The sequence below is a fragment of the Poecilia reticulata genome, linkage group LG6, assembly GCF_000633615.1.
Source record: "Poecilia reticulata strain Guanapo linkage group LG6, Guppy_female_1.0+MT, whole genome shotgun sequence".
In the NCBI taxonomy this organism is placed as follows: domain Eukaryota; kingdom Metazoa; phylum Chordata; class Actinopteri; order Cyprinodontiformes; family Poeciliidae; genus Poecilia; species Poecilia reticulata.
The window spans coordinates 8,615,306-8,629,965 of NC_024336.1; the positions used below are offsets into that span (position 1 = coordinate 8,615,306).

Below are 14,660 nucleotides of genomic sequence, written 5' to 3' on the forward strand. Positions count from 1 at the left end.
TAACACTCTGCTCACAGCCCTGGTGCCAACGATTAGCCCGTCTGTGGAAGGGAGCTGCACAGAAACCATAAAGATTTCTTTCATCTAGCTGCTGTGCACTTCAGTGGGGGAAACCAACAGACAGAATGTCAACAACCAAGACCAGTAAAGGTAGCTGTGGTGCTGACTTTACACCGTCTGCTGTGTGGAAACCTCCTACAGGTCAACATCACGAGACTCAGTTCACTTTACATAAGTTCAATTTATTTTAGTTTACTTAAGGTTAGTGTAGTTTAGTTAACTTAATTCAGTTCAGTTTAGCTTGTCTTAGTTTAATTAGGTAATCTAGTTTAGTTTAGCTTTGATTAGGCTGGCTTAGTTTGGCTTAGTTTAGCTTAGCTTAGTTTAGCATAGCTAAGTTTAGCGTAGCTTAGTTTAGATTAGCATAGTTTAGTGAACTTAATTCAGTTCACTTTAGCTTTGCATATCTTAATTTAGTTTAATCTAGTTTAGTTTATCTTACACTAGATTAAGGTAATCTAGCACTAAGCAACTACTTAAAGAATTTAAGGTGAGCTGGTGTTTTGTTAAAAAACTAAACCCATTGTTTCGGAACCACGATAACTTTTGATTTGATGAATTTAACTTAGGTGACAAAAAGTTTACACCTTGCAGTACATCATGTAAAACAATCTTCAGGATCATTGTTTTTGTGCATGTAAATTAAGTCTTTACTAATAATAAAGTTAAGACTGAATATCAAGTGCAGCTGCTGCAGTAGTTCGGCCATCGTACCTGGCCACATGCCACTTCCTCTCCACCAGCAGGTGGATGTCTTCAATACGCCGATTGTTGGCGTAGTGCAGTCTCTTAGGCAGGTGCTGCTTCAGGTAGGGCTTAAAGTGTTGCTCTGCCTTCTTACACTGTTGAAGAAATCATTTAAATGATGCATCACCACATATCAAAGAAGAAATCAAACTACATGCATTTCCACTTCCTCATTTCAGACCTTCATATTCTGAACAAACATTTTACTCACTGTTAGATTTGCAACAACAGCCTTGGGGTCATCTGAAAAAAGAAAACATGTGATCACACAAATTGTTGGAGTTTCCGAGAAATGGAGATGAGAAGAGTAAGTTTGAAATGTTGGCTTCATCTTTACATCCTTTCATTCTAAATACGCTTGGCTGGTTGACAAGTCCATCGTATGTTCTAAAAGACCATAAGGGACACTTGTTTGTTTGTTTTTTTCTGTGATGTATTATGTGGAAAAATACTGGCACTTTTCCTTTAAATGCAGTCTGAGAAGTTATTTCTTGTGCTTTTATGATTTAGGCTTAGTGACGGCCTGATGGGGGTAGGTTGACCCAAACCCGCTGAGATAAATGGAACGAGACAAATCTGGTGAAAAATGGAACAATGTTTCTGCTGAAGGCTGAATGTACAGTCAGAGATCAGGACAGAACTGTTTCCTTTAGTCTTTGCTCAGTCATGAGCCTGTTTGTTCCTCGGCTCCTTGTAACAATGCATCTGAAGTACATTGTAGGAAGAATTTAGATAGTCGCTTTTCTTCATCACAGTTTCTCTAAGCATCATCATCAGAATTTCAGATAAAACAAGATAGGAAAAGATCCCTAATTTATCAGTTATTTACAGCAGTTCATGTGTGGTGCGTTTTATTTCTTTAAAGCAGAGAGAACAGAATTTTCACTCACATTTGGGGTTGCTGGGATATCTGGAGCGTATTCTGCCAAGAGACCCAGGGATGAGGATGACGTCATCAACAGTGGTCAAGTAGTTACTGAGGAACTCTGTGCGATCACAGTGAGCCTCTTCCATACCTGAAACATGGCAGGAGGAGAAGGTTGATGTGAAACTCTGAAGGAAACAAACTTTTCAATGATGGAAATCATCTAATTGGATTCTTGCTTTCCATTTCTGAAAAGTCTGTAGGCTGGAGTTCATCCTACTCAGTACATTCACTGACAGAATGATTCTCCTATTGGCTGACCCACTTTATTCTACCAATCATTGTTTGTAATCAACCAGCAGCATCACTGTGGAAACTGACACAAATATAAGTTTCAAAGACATTGTTTCCAGTGTTGATGTTAGTCCTTCCTGTCTTCTGGAATTGTCTCTGAAGTGTTGAATATCATCATCTGCACCAAACTCCTGACTGATGGCGATCCGTTCTGGTCTTCTGAGTTCTTGGACTTGGCTCCAGTTTGTTGTCTTGTGTTTCTTCTACACAAGATTTACTGAGTTTCCACTGATTTATGGATTTATGGAGTTTCCACACCACAGATCCAAATTTTCAACCTTTGAGCCACTCTGTTATAACTTTAGCCATGTGACACTGAGCTCCATCATGCTGGAAAATCCACCGATCGTGACTAAGTTTTTCCTTGGAAAACATTTTGTTCCCATTCTTTATATTCATGGGCAGAAGTAGGAGGAAGCCTGCTGCTTTCTTGGAGACACAAGCCCAATCCATGGCAGTTCATTTCTTCTTCTCTGGAGAAATGATTTTTTACTTCTCCAGAAATTAAAAATTATTTCTGGAGAAATTATCTCCCAATCAGATGCATTTAGACCATCCCTGTTCAATCAAATTCTGGACCGTTTGTTCAAAAAGTCCAGATCAGTTGAGTTGATCTTAATGTACACTTTAACTCTGGTCCACATAAAGATACAGGTCTTGGTCCTATTCAAGTAAACCAACTGCAGGTCGCAGAATAAACCACAGAGCTTTGTGGGTAAGCACAACCAAAACAAAGGCTTGCATAGCCATCCGCATAACGAGTTAAAAGCTGTGACAGAAACATTAATTTTCTGTAATAATTTCAAGCTAATCAGGAAAATGGAGGCTGTGGAGCTGAACCGTACAGTAGAGTAGTGCCACACGAAGCTGAAAACATCATGAGCTGCTGAGTTCAGGAGACAGACAGGACGAGCGTGGCTCTCTGGGGACCACCGCAGGCGAGGAGGGGAACACAAAGGCTCCGGTTTCAATGTGGTAACCCAACCATACCGTGTCTACTGGGCTGCTAGTTATAGAAAAAAACACCTGAAACAACATTTGAGTCCTTGCTTGTCTATAGATGCCAAGCAGGGCCTCAAATAGATGTTTTTAAGCTGATCAAATTAGAAGCTCTTCAGCTAAAGTCATAAATAAAAAGATGAACAATCAGAATTTGAGATGACGGTTTGGACTCAGAGCCTGTGTCTGTACCGTGGTCTCCCACCAGGATGATGTTGACACATCGGTGTAGTTTCATCTGTTTGAGTCCATCCATCAGCTGGCCCACAATCCTATCAATCGCCCTCAGAGGATTGTTAAGCTGGAAGAGGATAAAGGAAGCTGTGAGCGACCAAACCCACTCAGGATCAGAATCTCCTGGAACAAACGTACTCACGTCTGCACTCATTGGGCCCACTTTGTGTCCATAAGTGTCTGGTTGCTCAGAGTGCATGGCATAAACATAGGGCCTGAAACAGAATACAGGTGAAATGTGTGTTAACTGAACTTGTGGTGTCCTATATAAAGTTAATACTATTGGCTTAGAAGTGGATCTAATCCTGAGCAGAAGATGGGCTATGTTGTGTCAGACATGCTTAAGAACTGTTTGCAAATTATTATTTCATTCATCAGGTTTGTTCTCCAAACCAACCTGGCTCTATGTTAAGAAGTTATTGACCAAATTATTAAATCATGAAGTAACTACAAATATGATTTATTCTTTTTGCTTAATTTCACCAACCTGTAGCTCAGGCCTGATTACTGCCAAATCTAAAGAAACGATAAATTACTTATGTAAGAACTAGTTCAGAATGATGTTTTGAACTTGGAATGTGTAAGTGGGGAACTTTGAACATGAACAAACTGGAGTAACACTGTCAGGTTTAGAGAGTGATTACTTTTTTACATAGGCCTAGGTTGACTGATGATCAGTAACTCCTGAGAGAGACTAAAAAGCAAAGACAGGACAAAAATGTGAACTAGGATTGTTTCAGTGAGAGGAAAGTATGACCAGAGAAACATATGTGTGAATGTGATCACCTCTCTCCTTCAGGGAGATGGAGCCACTGCAGCAAAGTCAGGATCCTCCTCTCCAAAGGAATGGCCCTACAAACGGACAGAAACACATTCTGCTGTTAAAGCCTCCACATTCTGACATTAATTCTAAAGCTATGAGGGGGCAACATTTAGGGAAAACAAAACATTTTTTAATTATTACATTTTACGTCAGTTTCAACTTTGCAGGAAAAAAATCCTGATCTCAATAAAAGCTCACGCTTTGATGTTTGTCCAAGAGAAGGGATGAATTCACTCAGCTGATTTTCTCAAAACTGAAAAGTATTTTCCAGTGTTAAATGCCAGTAAAACAAAAGAATATGTCAGAAGAAATGTATTTATTAATGTCTTCAAAATCATCATCATTTTTAATATCATTAGCATTTTAGAACAAATGAAGGTAACATAGTTACTTGATTGTGCTATAAAACGCCACTATGTGCGTGCCTGGAAAACACATACTGCTCAAACACATTAAGGTTTGAACGATCCTAACTTGGGTTGTTCTGGCTTTCAGGCCAAAGTTGCCTGTGTGAAGTTTCTTGGGCCCCGGCCAAGTTCCTGGCTCTCATACAGTCTCCAGCTGTCAACCATCAGTCCTCAACGTTTTGCTTTTTGTAGCCATCAACAAGGCATTAGTCTGGCAGTATATTTGAGAAGATAAATATCTGCTTGGGTTTTTGGATATTTGAACATTATTCCTGGTAGAATTGTTGGAGTTCTTATTAGCTGATTGGCTTTCTGTTAGTGACCGGGTTTTTAATCACAGTCCAAAAACATTTTATGTTTGCAGTCAGGGCCATTCCAGAAGTTTCTGCTTTTTTATGAGTGTTTTGGATCACTGCACTGTTGGAACACTGTGATATATTAGTAATTATGTGGTGAGAAATCTACAGTCAGTCATTTCATCATTTTAATGTAAAATCTGTTGAAGGATGTAGAAATTAGGGCTGCATAATTTTAGAAAATAGTGCAATGATGATAACAATTGTGATATGTGCTTATTTTCTTCCTCGTCTGTGCAGGCATCACTCTTTGACCTTTAGCATTGTGGGTAATATCATTAGTGTTCAATGTGAACATCTGCAGCCATTAGTCTCTGTCCAACAAGCTAAGATCACATTCATGTGTAAAATGCAAGTTCAACATGCAAGTGAATATATTAGCCAACAATTATTGCACTCCTAACAGTGCTTGGCAACCTGAATATTGCACAAACTAATATTGCGATAACCAAATATCAGCAATATATTGTGCAACTCTGGTGAAAATCATCAAGTAAAACCTGATTGACAGAATGTGGTGAAGCTTTTCTCATTTAGACAAATAACAGATTTGCTAAGTGATAAAACTGTGGATGTGTTTCATTAGCCACTAAGGGCTAGCTATGGAACAGAATCATCGAAAGCCTGTGAATATCTCCATGTAAAACTCCGTGGTGACGTGTTTATGTGTGAACTTACACGGGCCAGAAGAAGGTGGCAGCTTTCAGTCCCTGTCTGAGGGCAGTGATCCAGATCTGAACAAAGAAACTCTCGGTTAATTATTAAGATGTTTCAACTGATATAAAAGTGTTAAGAGGAAGCTAATAACTGTTTTATTAGAACAATTCATTTTTTCAGATCTATATTTCTCCCAAATTTGTGTCCATTATTTTTTATGTAAGAGCATTTTTTCAAGTTGTTACAGACACATTTATTGGCTCCCCTGATAAATATGTGCAAAAAGCTGAAAATTAATTCATTTTTAGAAACAGAATTACAATATCAAACTGAAAAACTGAGAAACATCCAAGTTTTAAGTTGAGGACATTTGTTGAGTGGAGAAAACAAAAAATCCCATATAACAAAGTAACAAAAACATTTATTTTGTTTGCTTGTTTAATCTCATCAGCAACTTCTAATTACTAATTCACAACTTTCTGTTTCCCTGGGGAGTAAATATGATGTGACACGGAGCAGAGGTCTATATGTTTTGGTTGCTGACGGGGAACCATATATCCAGCGCACAGGATGACCACTGCTACAGAGCAGCAGTAAAGTGTTGCTATAACAACCACTAACCATCTGTTATCTTTACACATCTTTACAAATGTGAAGGATCAACTGAGTCTAAATGTGTTTAGACTCAGTTGACCCTAAAGACAAATGCTGGGCCTCTGCAGGGACTTACTGGTTGTCCTCCCCACCAGCGGTGGCTCAGCTTTTCTCTGCTCCTCAGGTTGAATGTTGCATTAAATGTTGGGTCATACATGGAGTTTCCAACGATGCCATGAGACTCCGGATAGAGACCCTTAAATGAAACGGTTGGTCATATATCAGTCATACCAGCTGTTTTATTTACTTATTTAAAAACCAACTAAGTATTATGCTGTGCAGATATTAATATTTGTAAGGATAAACTGAAACCGTACTCACTGTTGCTATGGAATAGAGGTTAGGGAAGGTTTTGGAAGGATAAACAGGCCTCATGTAAGGAGCGTGGGTTCCACATGTTCCTAAAGAATAACAATTTTAACATTTTCTGATATTAACAGTCATGGCTGACTGTTAGTAAACAGTCAGCCATGGATTTAACACAATGTACAAAACACAAAATTCTGTTTAAAGGCAACTGCTTTTATGCATTATAGAATAATTATTAGTAGGAATTGGTTGCCCACCAATCAATTAAAATACAAGAAAAAAAAATAAATAAATAAAATGCAGGGAACGGACAGATTTATTTTTTGTAAAAAGCAGGTTATCTAGTCTCTCAGTAAATTTTCCAGCATCAAGCAAGGGAAACTTCCTGCACTGCACATTCATAATAAAAACCAGTTGATTCAGCTAAGAGAGATTTGGTTGTGCCGACAATATCGTCCCTACTAAAAAATATGCTAACTCACGGAGTTTTTCAATGTTGGGTATGATGGAGCTGCCCCTCTTCATGTAAGACGCTCTGAACCCATCCACAGACAGTATGATGAGAGGTGGGCGCGCAAACCTGCACACGGAACAAAACGGAATTTGAAGGGTAAAACTTCGTCAGGCTATTGTAATCTCAACCCTCTCTTCTACACTGCACAGGTTTCAAAGATTAAACATACCCAGCAGGACACTCTGGGCTCCTGATTTCCTCACATTCATCCTGCAGCCAGGAAGTGTCTCCTGAAGGGATCCGAAAGGGAGGTGAAACGCGGCAGCAGCACATTCCAGACAGCCGAAACATTCCTCAACTTTAATAAGTTAAGCAACTACTGCAGGGAACAGGTATTTGCCCCATTAAACACTTTTTAAGCTTTTTTCCCCAAATAAATATTTCTTGTTAGACAGACATATCATGAGTAAGTTCAAAATCAAATTCAAAGCCACTTCAATTGATTTGTTTTTTTTCATGATTTCAGTGAATGACACCAATATTTAACAAGCTTTCAACTTTCTTTAAGGAGAAAAGGGTCCAATCAAGTTGTTAAATGAAGAATTAACTATAATTGATTACATTTTTGTAAAGCTGAGGATTTACAAATCCCACCCAGGTCTGACCCGTCCAGTAGAACCAAGTATTCCCTTCAACAGACCATGTCTAACAACATGAAGTAGGCTATAAGATCTCTAACAACAACAAATCATGCCCTGATTGAAAAAAGTCAAAAACAGAAAAGAAACAAATTCTCTGACATCGATCAGTCTGGAATGGGCGATGAAGCCTTTTCTGAGGTTTTGGGATTCCAGAGAACCACAAGAAGTCATATCTGATATAAATAGCACATTTATAACATCTGAAGTTAACATATCTATTGATTGTGCTATAAAATAGCACTGTGTGATTGGAAAACACATAATATTGCCCCTTTAAAAAATATCTAACATCAGCCGATACCGATGTTGATGCCGATATATCGCGCATCCCGATCACAGACTTGACAACAGCTGCTGCCGAGAGTGGCTTAGGGAGTAATTACTTTTTCAGAAAGGCTGGTGTAGTTTTCTCTGACAGCATTTAATCATCATCTAAAAACATTTTTTTGTTGTTTTTTAGGTAAGGCGGACGCCCCAAACCTCTGCACAGCTTCCTGTAGTTGGTGCAGCAGTCTCCCCTGGCGAGGCAGTCATCAGAGCAGTGGCAGGCGTGCTGTTCGCTCCGGGTCTCGCCGCATCGATCCCTGCTGCATTCATAACCTCCTTCTGTACGCAACGAGGAACAGGAAGCAAGAAGGGAAAACTGCTGACTCAACAACCTTTATGGAGTTCTAACTAATCTTAGAGATTATCATGAAAAGCACGACACCACGGTGGCATTGGGTGGGGGCAGTGTGGCTGGGCTTAAAGAGTTTTCCTTTTGAACAGAGCTTTTACTTGGGATGTGACACTGTCAGGGAAAATTACATCATGGATTTAAGGCACATGCAGGATTAAAGTGGCCAATCAGTAGTGAGCCAAAGACCACCAGGCTGAAGGAGGGAGCATAAAATCAGACCACCAGTGCTGGAAGTAGCTTGGGGGAAATGTTGACACAGCAGAGAGAGAGAGAGAAAAAACAGCAAACCTGTTTCAGCATCATTAAGCGCAGCTCGCTCTTCCAGCTCATGCAGCTGAACCATCAGCTTGATAGTTTTCTGTTATTTCTATAATGAATAATTCTTTCATGTTAAAAACTATTTAGAGATTACATCTCTGCTGAACAAATGTTCCTCTTTCAAACTCTGTTATTTGTTGCTATGATTTTATGCACTGCTTCAGAAAAATCATAGTCTTTCAATAACTGAAACATTTCGATCAGAAATGCTGTAAATCTTGCTTCAAACGGATGACTGATGAATGAAAGGGCCTCCAGTTTTTATGCACGCAAATAAAATGGTGCGGTATTGGAAGGTCAAGACGGAAAGCAGCTACATGCTTTAAAACAGGCAGACATGAAAACTGAAATGGATTTTAATGATCAGCTCTGCTGAGTGGAGGCTGCGTGGTGCAAGAATCAGTACTTTCTGTACAGTTTGCATATTTTCTCTGATCATATGTGGGATTTGTGTGGGTGCCCTGGTTCCTCCCACAGTATAAAGACATGACTGCTAATGAACTATACTCTTTAATTGCCCTTTTGTCAGTATGAATGTTTTTTCGGTGTCCCCGTGTTTCCCTGGCAACCTTTCCAAGGTGAGCCTCACCTCTCACCTCATGACCTGGAGGCAGGAACCAGATTATCTGACCTGGCAGGGATAAGCAGACATAAACTGCGGCTGGATGATCTCAGCTGTGTTTTCAGAATCGTCGCCAATTTTTTGCAACCATCTCATATGATAGAAGCCAGACCTGGCTGGGTATTGCTCACAAGTAATTAGATTGGCAGCAGACCACATTTATGGATTGACCGGTGGATTTACATCACTGATAACGTCTCAACTAACGTTTTCAATCTGCAATAAGAACTGTAGCTGTTGGTGAGACAGGAAACTGCAAATAGATCATTCCATTGTCAAACTTCAAGGTTCAAACCTTTTTAGACCTCATTCAGTGTCAGCTGGACTGGGCAACCCGCAAGACCCAAATATACCGAGAGATTTCTGAGAAACTCGCCACTCATCGCAACACACACACAAACGACATCATCGGAGCATCAACTATAGCTCCTGTACACTCATGGTACAAATTTCCACATCCCCCTCCCACGTTCCTGTCCAGGTTCACCCCCACATGGTGAGGAACACATTACCAATGGAAACACACCCAATGTGGCTTTAATTAAACCAGACAGTAACTGGTGAGACTTCACAATGGAAAAGATGCTTTATGTAGCTAATACTTCTGTTAACTCTACTTTTTTTACAAAGTACTCCAGCATCCAGGATAACTTTCTGTTGGAAAACAACCCCTCTTTCCGTGTTTCCCTGGCAGTACCCCAGTACTCCAATAACTAGAAACTTTAAATACCAGGTGATGAGGACAGACTGTGACAGCTCTGTGAGACCCAGCAGAGAGATGAGAGGAACAATGCAGGAGTGATATGGTCTTGAGGTGTCACAGGTTAGAATGAAGGCATGTTTGTGTTGCCGTACCTGTCCGGAGGCAGAGCTGGTTGAAGTCAGAGCAGCAGCTGTTATAAGTCTTACACAGGTTGTCACAGCGACAGTTTGGGGGCTCGGCCTCCACCAGCTCATAACATCTGTTCCTGCAGGAGCCGGAGGTCGGTACGTAGTGTGACCCGGAGCGAACTGCCGACAAGAGAAACAGAGCTTCAGGAAGAATATCTAAACCTCATGTTGTCTTCGTCATCCACGTCTTCCACGGATATGAACGAGATGAAATGAAGTGCATCTGGTGGAACATCAAGTCCTGTCACATTTGTGAAGTGTCATTTTTTTATGCTCCTGTTTCACACAGGAGCATATTGTAAGATGGAATAAAAGCTGTAAATTTTACAGTGTTCTCCTGCATCAGGGATTGGTTGGCATCATTTGCTCTGATGACACTGGCCCATCTTTTATCCATACTTACTGATCAGATCGGGGGTGTTCAGTTCTCAGTGTGACCCCTTGACCTCTCCAAGTGGTCAAATACTTATGTCAAGAAGTTCTGCTGCAGAGGTGTACAGTGCTGTTATTGGCTGCTGTTATAATGACAGAAGCCACACTGCTGCACAGTTTATACATAAAGAACTAATGATGAGTTTTAAGGTCAGGTCTGTGGAGAAAGCTCCAGTTTTCAGGAGTTTTCTAGTTCTAGTTCTGAAGTTTGGATGCTCTGTCAGCTGACGTTGTTCTGAAAACTCAAGCAACGCTTTTACAGATTTTCCATGTTTTGTTATCTCATAGCCTTATTCCAAATTGTGCTAAATGAATCTCTTTCCTCAAAAGGTTGAAGAGAACAATACTGTAGAAGCAAACTGCTGCGAAGAAGCTCATTGAGGTAAGATGCTACGCTAAAGCTACAACTTAGCTTCTCATCTATTCCTTAATGTCTTTACATTGAGGCCTGGTGCGTTACTTTTAGAACTGACCTGCATGTGCTTATTAATACTGAATACTGAATAATTATTAAGGATTTAACAATTGTGCAGTTCCACTTTACCAGAGGGCCAGATTGCTTTGGATTGCTATAATTAATTAAATCATTATTTGAAAGCTATATTTGAAATTTGCTCAGATTATCTTGTCTTGATGATCTTAAACATGAAATCTGTAAGCAGGTAAATACTTTTTCACACCATTGTGTTTGCTAGGTCGTGTATTTTATTATTTCCTGATAGTTGTGACAATGATTATGCTAGATGTACAAACACATGCTGAGGTGAAGATTGATAAAAGAAACAGAATTTAGAGCAGAACTGGGCACTGGATGATGTGTTTGGTTGGGGAATCATGGGAATAAAATCATAGTGCCAATGTTTGATTAAAGTCTGTCTTGGTTTGAAGTGGACAGAGTTGGAGGAATAAGGGGTGGAGAATGAACTCCAATGCTCTCCTTATGCTGACTGTAGGCCGATCAGCATAATACACTCTGTCTCTGTGAGGGAACATGAGTCGACCAATCACAGCTTCCCCCGGCTCACAGAGATCTGCTGTAAACTCCCCGCCGTGCTCCACTCCCTCGCTTCGTTTGCACTGGCACACACTCCTCATCCTGAAGTCAGCCAACTGTGTAGGAGAAATGTGTGCGAAGCTGCAGGTCCCGTCTGACCGCATGTTGCTTGCGTTTTCAGGACCCATCTAATGAAAACAGCCAGGGTTGTCGTGGTAACTGATGTTTGTGTGTCTCAAGTGAAAATGTATCGCTTTCTGTTCACGTTTTCACTAAAACCAGGAAGACAGAGCACACAACCCTAGTTCTAAAGTCCTTCCACTGAGAGAATAGAGAAGATTATAAACCACAGAACGGCTTTACATTAATGAGTTAATGTTGATCAACCTTCCTCTGCATCTCCAGAACCAGAAGCAGCATTCAGTTTTTATGCTTCTGTTTCAACTCAGTAACTTAGTTCTGAAACACTAAGTTACTTTTTAAATCAAGGTTAAATACCCACCTGTTAGAGCTGCTATTCATTCAATAACACTTGTATGGTCTGATATATTTGGTGTATACTTGCTTGATGATTGTGATGAAGGCGTTTGACAAAATGTAATGTTTATTGCTTGTTTCATAATTGGTTACAGTTTTTTGTACAGCACTTCGAACTGCCTTGTTACTGAAATGTGCTATAAAAACTTGACTTAACTTCCTTAAACAGAATATTTCAGAAAAATAAATATTAATATTTATTAAAAAAGCAAAAATATGTAAAATTTTTACATTCATACTTTCTGTTGATCCATCATTCAAACTTCAGAAAGTTTGTTTCAGAAAGTTGCAGCTGTGATGTTTTAAGATTTTAAGATTACAGTCAGCTGCAACATTACTTACATGAATTCATCAAATTAACCATAAAGCAGCACAGTGTGTAGATAATGTGGGTTTTCTGTTTTCAGCTCTTCACATGTTGAATAGCTGGTAGAACATCATTTCCCAGCAGCACCACCTGCCTGGCCTCTGTGCTATTCTCAGTTTATGCTTTCAAACCACAAACTTGATTTCTATGACTTCTGACATGATCAAGCCAAAGTAGGAATAATCCTCCACCTCAGGTTTCATGAACATTTTTCCCTCACACACGAAGGATTACAGACTTAAATTCTTATGTTTTTATAGCAACATAGAAAACCATGTTAGTTTTAGCCTATTGCCACCAAGTTTAGACGCAGCAGGGAGCCTCTGCCTGGCTAGTGCTAGATTTTCATCTCACGTCTTCAGTCCAAGCTGAAACCAGCTTGGACTGACGCTGTTAGATGTTATTTTTAATTAATTAATTATATTTTTTTCAGAAAAAAATTATGCCAACAATGACAAAGTCCTGGTATGGTATTAGCCTATTTTTAATTTTTAGGGACTTGAAAACCACCTAATTTCAACATACAAACTAATATTTTTTACATCTTAGAGCTCATCATAAATACAAAAACGTATTTATTTATTTATTTATTTTCAGAAATTTATTTAAATGCTTTCACCAGCCAGTCTAGCTAATCTAAAGAATATATTTTTTATAACCTTTTAGTCGTACACTGGTATTTATAGGACGTAATAGCGCCCCCTGCTGTAAGTAGATGGCACCATACGTGCAATGAAAGCGTCACCAGTGTTGATCATCAGTCAAGGAAACTATACTGATCACCAGGTCTTGATGCGCAATCCTGATTTTTTGCTAAAATTCGATTATTTTTCTAGTAAGTCATCGTTCTTATGAATAAATAATAATTAGAAGAAGAAAGCACAACTAATACAACGGCCTTTAGTGAAGCATTACCTGAAGCCTCTGTAGAGAAGTCTGTTTGGATGTGTAGTCAGAGCCAAGAGTGTTCTCAGTGTCACACTTCTTTCATAATTTCATAATTATAATTTCAGCCATTGTTTACATCCAGATTTACCACGTCTGGCTTCTGCTGGTGCAGAATTATGACGCATGTCTCATGTCAGGTAACATAAACAATCGGATTCATCTGATTAGGTACCACATATGGAAGAGGCACAAATCAGATTTTTTATTTTTATTTTTTGAATTGGGCCGTTCAGACCGCGGTGAAAACATGGGGTATTTGTAGCTGTAGACAGAACTACTGATATTTTTGTTTCCATCTTTAATGGAGCAAATCTGGACTGACTGCTCAGCAACCAGACCCACCATGCTGTTCTTCTGGGTTCTTCAGTGTTGTCAGTTGAGACTGTTAGTTATAACAAAGGATCTCAGTTAAAGACTGGACTTTGACTAGGTCACTCCAGAACCTTCTTATATTTTTGTTTCGGAGATGGACTTGATGTGCTTTGGATAACTGTTCTGCAGCACAACCCTACCGTGCATAAGTTTAAAGTCATGAATAGAAAAATATCAGAATGTATGTTTTCATTCATCTGGAGAGTAAATCTGTTCCACCATCTACCTCCATGTTTTAATCTTAATCCAAACAAGGGCAGTTGCCCAGGGCACCAAACACTTTGAATGTGTACTTTGCATTGTACTTTATATAAAAGTCATGGGCCCATAATAGATGAATTGTTTAAAAATCTTGGGATTTTGATGAATATAAGCAATATTCAAGAATTGGAAATTAGGACTTTATCTGCATTTTGGGGGGAACGACATGAAGCTATTGCTATTATGCATCAATACATATGACTACTTGCTAATGTATTATAGAATTAGTAGAGCAATTTGTCTGGCAAGAAGGGCCATAAAACCTGGCTACAGTCCAGGAGCCCACACCCTTGGAAATGCGACTCTGGTTCTGAAACATTAACATTTTTAAAGTGGTGAATACTTTTTCACCGTTGTAAGATCCGTTGAATTTTGGCTTTCTGAGAGCTGAGGCTGTTTTATTAACAGCTCTGATTGAAAACTGTCCCCGTGTGGTCAACTCATGCTGATGTCCTTTCCTTCATCGTAATGATGGGGTCCACAGCCACATGCGGCTCATTAACAGGCAGCAGGAAGGAAACTTTTCAATGACACATTCCCAGAGGAGGCTCCGTTCTACACACACACACACACACACACACACACACACACACACACACACACACACACACACACACAC

The 14,660-nt window shown here is 39.6% G+C and overlaps 1 protein-coding gene across 4 annotated transcripts in view; it reads right to left on the reverse strand.

The window, feature by feature from the left end:
• enpp2 (ectonucleotide pyrophosphatase/phosphodiesterase 2) overlaps window positions 1-14,660 on the reverse strand; it is a 27,299-nt gene that overhangs the window by 11,590 nt on the left and 1,049 nt on the right. For all 4 annotated transcript variants that reach the window (XM_008411064.2, XM_008411067.2, XM_008411065.2 and 1 more), the window contains 13 exons: window positions 10,095-10,250; window positions 8,101-8,226; window positions 7,149-7,209; window positions 6,948-7,045; window positions 6,478-6,557; window positions 6,233-6,352; window positions 5,524-5,579; window positions 4,046-4,111; window positions 3,402-3,474; window positions 3,218-3,326; window positions 1,698-1,823; window positions 1,019-1,050; window positions 775-902 (listed from right to left, as the gene is read on the reverse strand). In XM_008411064.2, coding sequence (XP_008409286.1) covers window positions 775-902; window positions 1,019-1,050; window positions 1,698-1,823; window positions 3,218-3,326; window positions 3,402-3,474; window positions 4,046-4,111; window positions 5,524-5,579; window positions 6,233-6,352; window positions 6,478-6,557; window positions 6,948-7,045; window positions 7,149-7,209; window positions 8,101-8,226; window positions 10,095-10,250 — 1,231 coding nt within the window. The remainder of the gene's footprint in view (window positions 1-774; window positions 903-1,018; window positions 1,051-1,697; window positions 1,824-3,217; window positions 3,327-3,401; window positions 3,475-4,045; window positions 4,112-5,523; window positions 5,580-6,232; window positions 6,353-6,477; window positions 6,558-6,947; window positions 7,046-7,148; window positions 7,210-8,100; window positions 8,227-10,094; window positions 10,251-14,660) is intronic.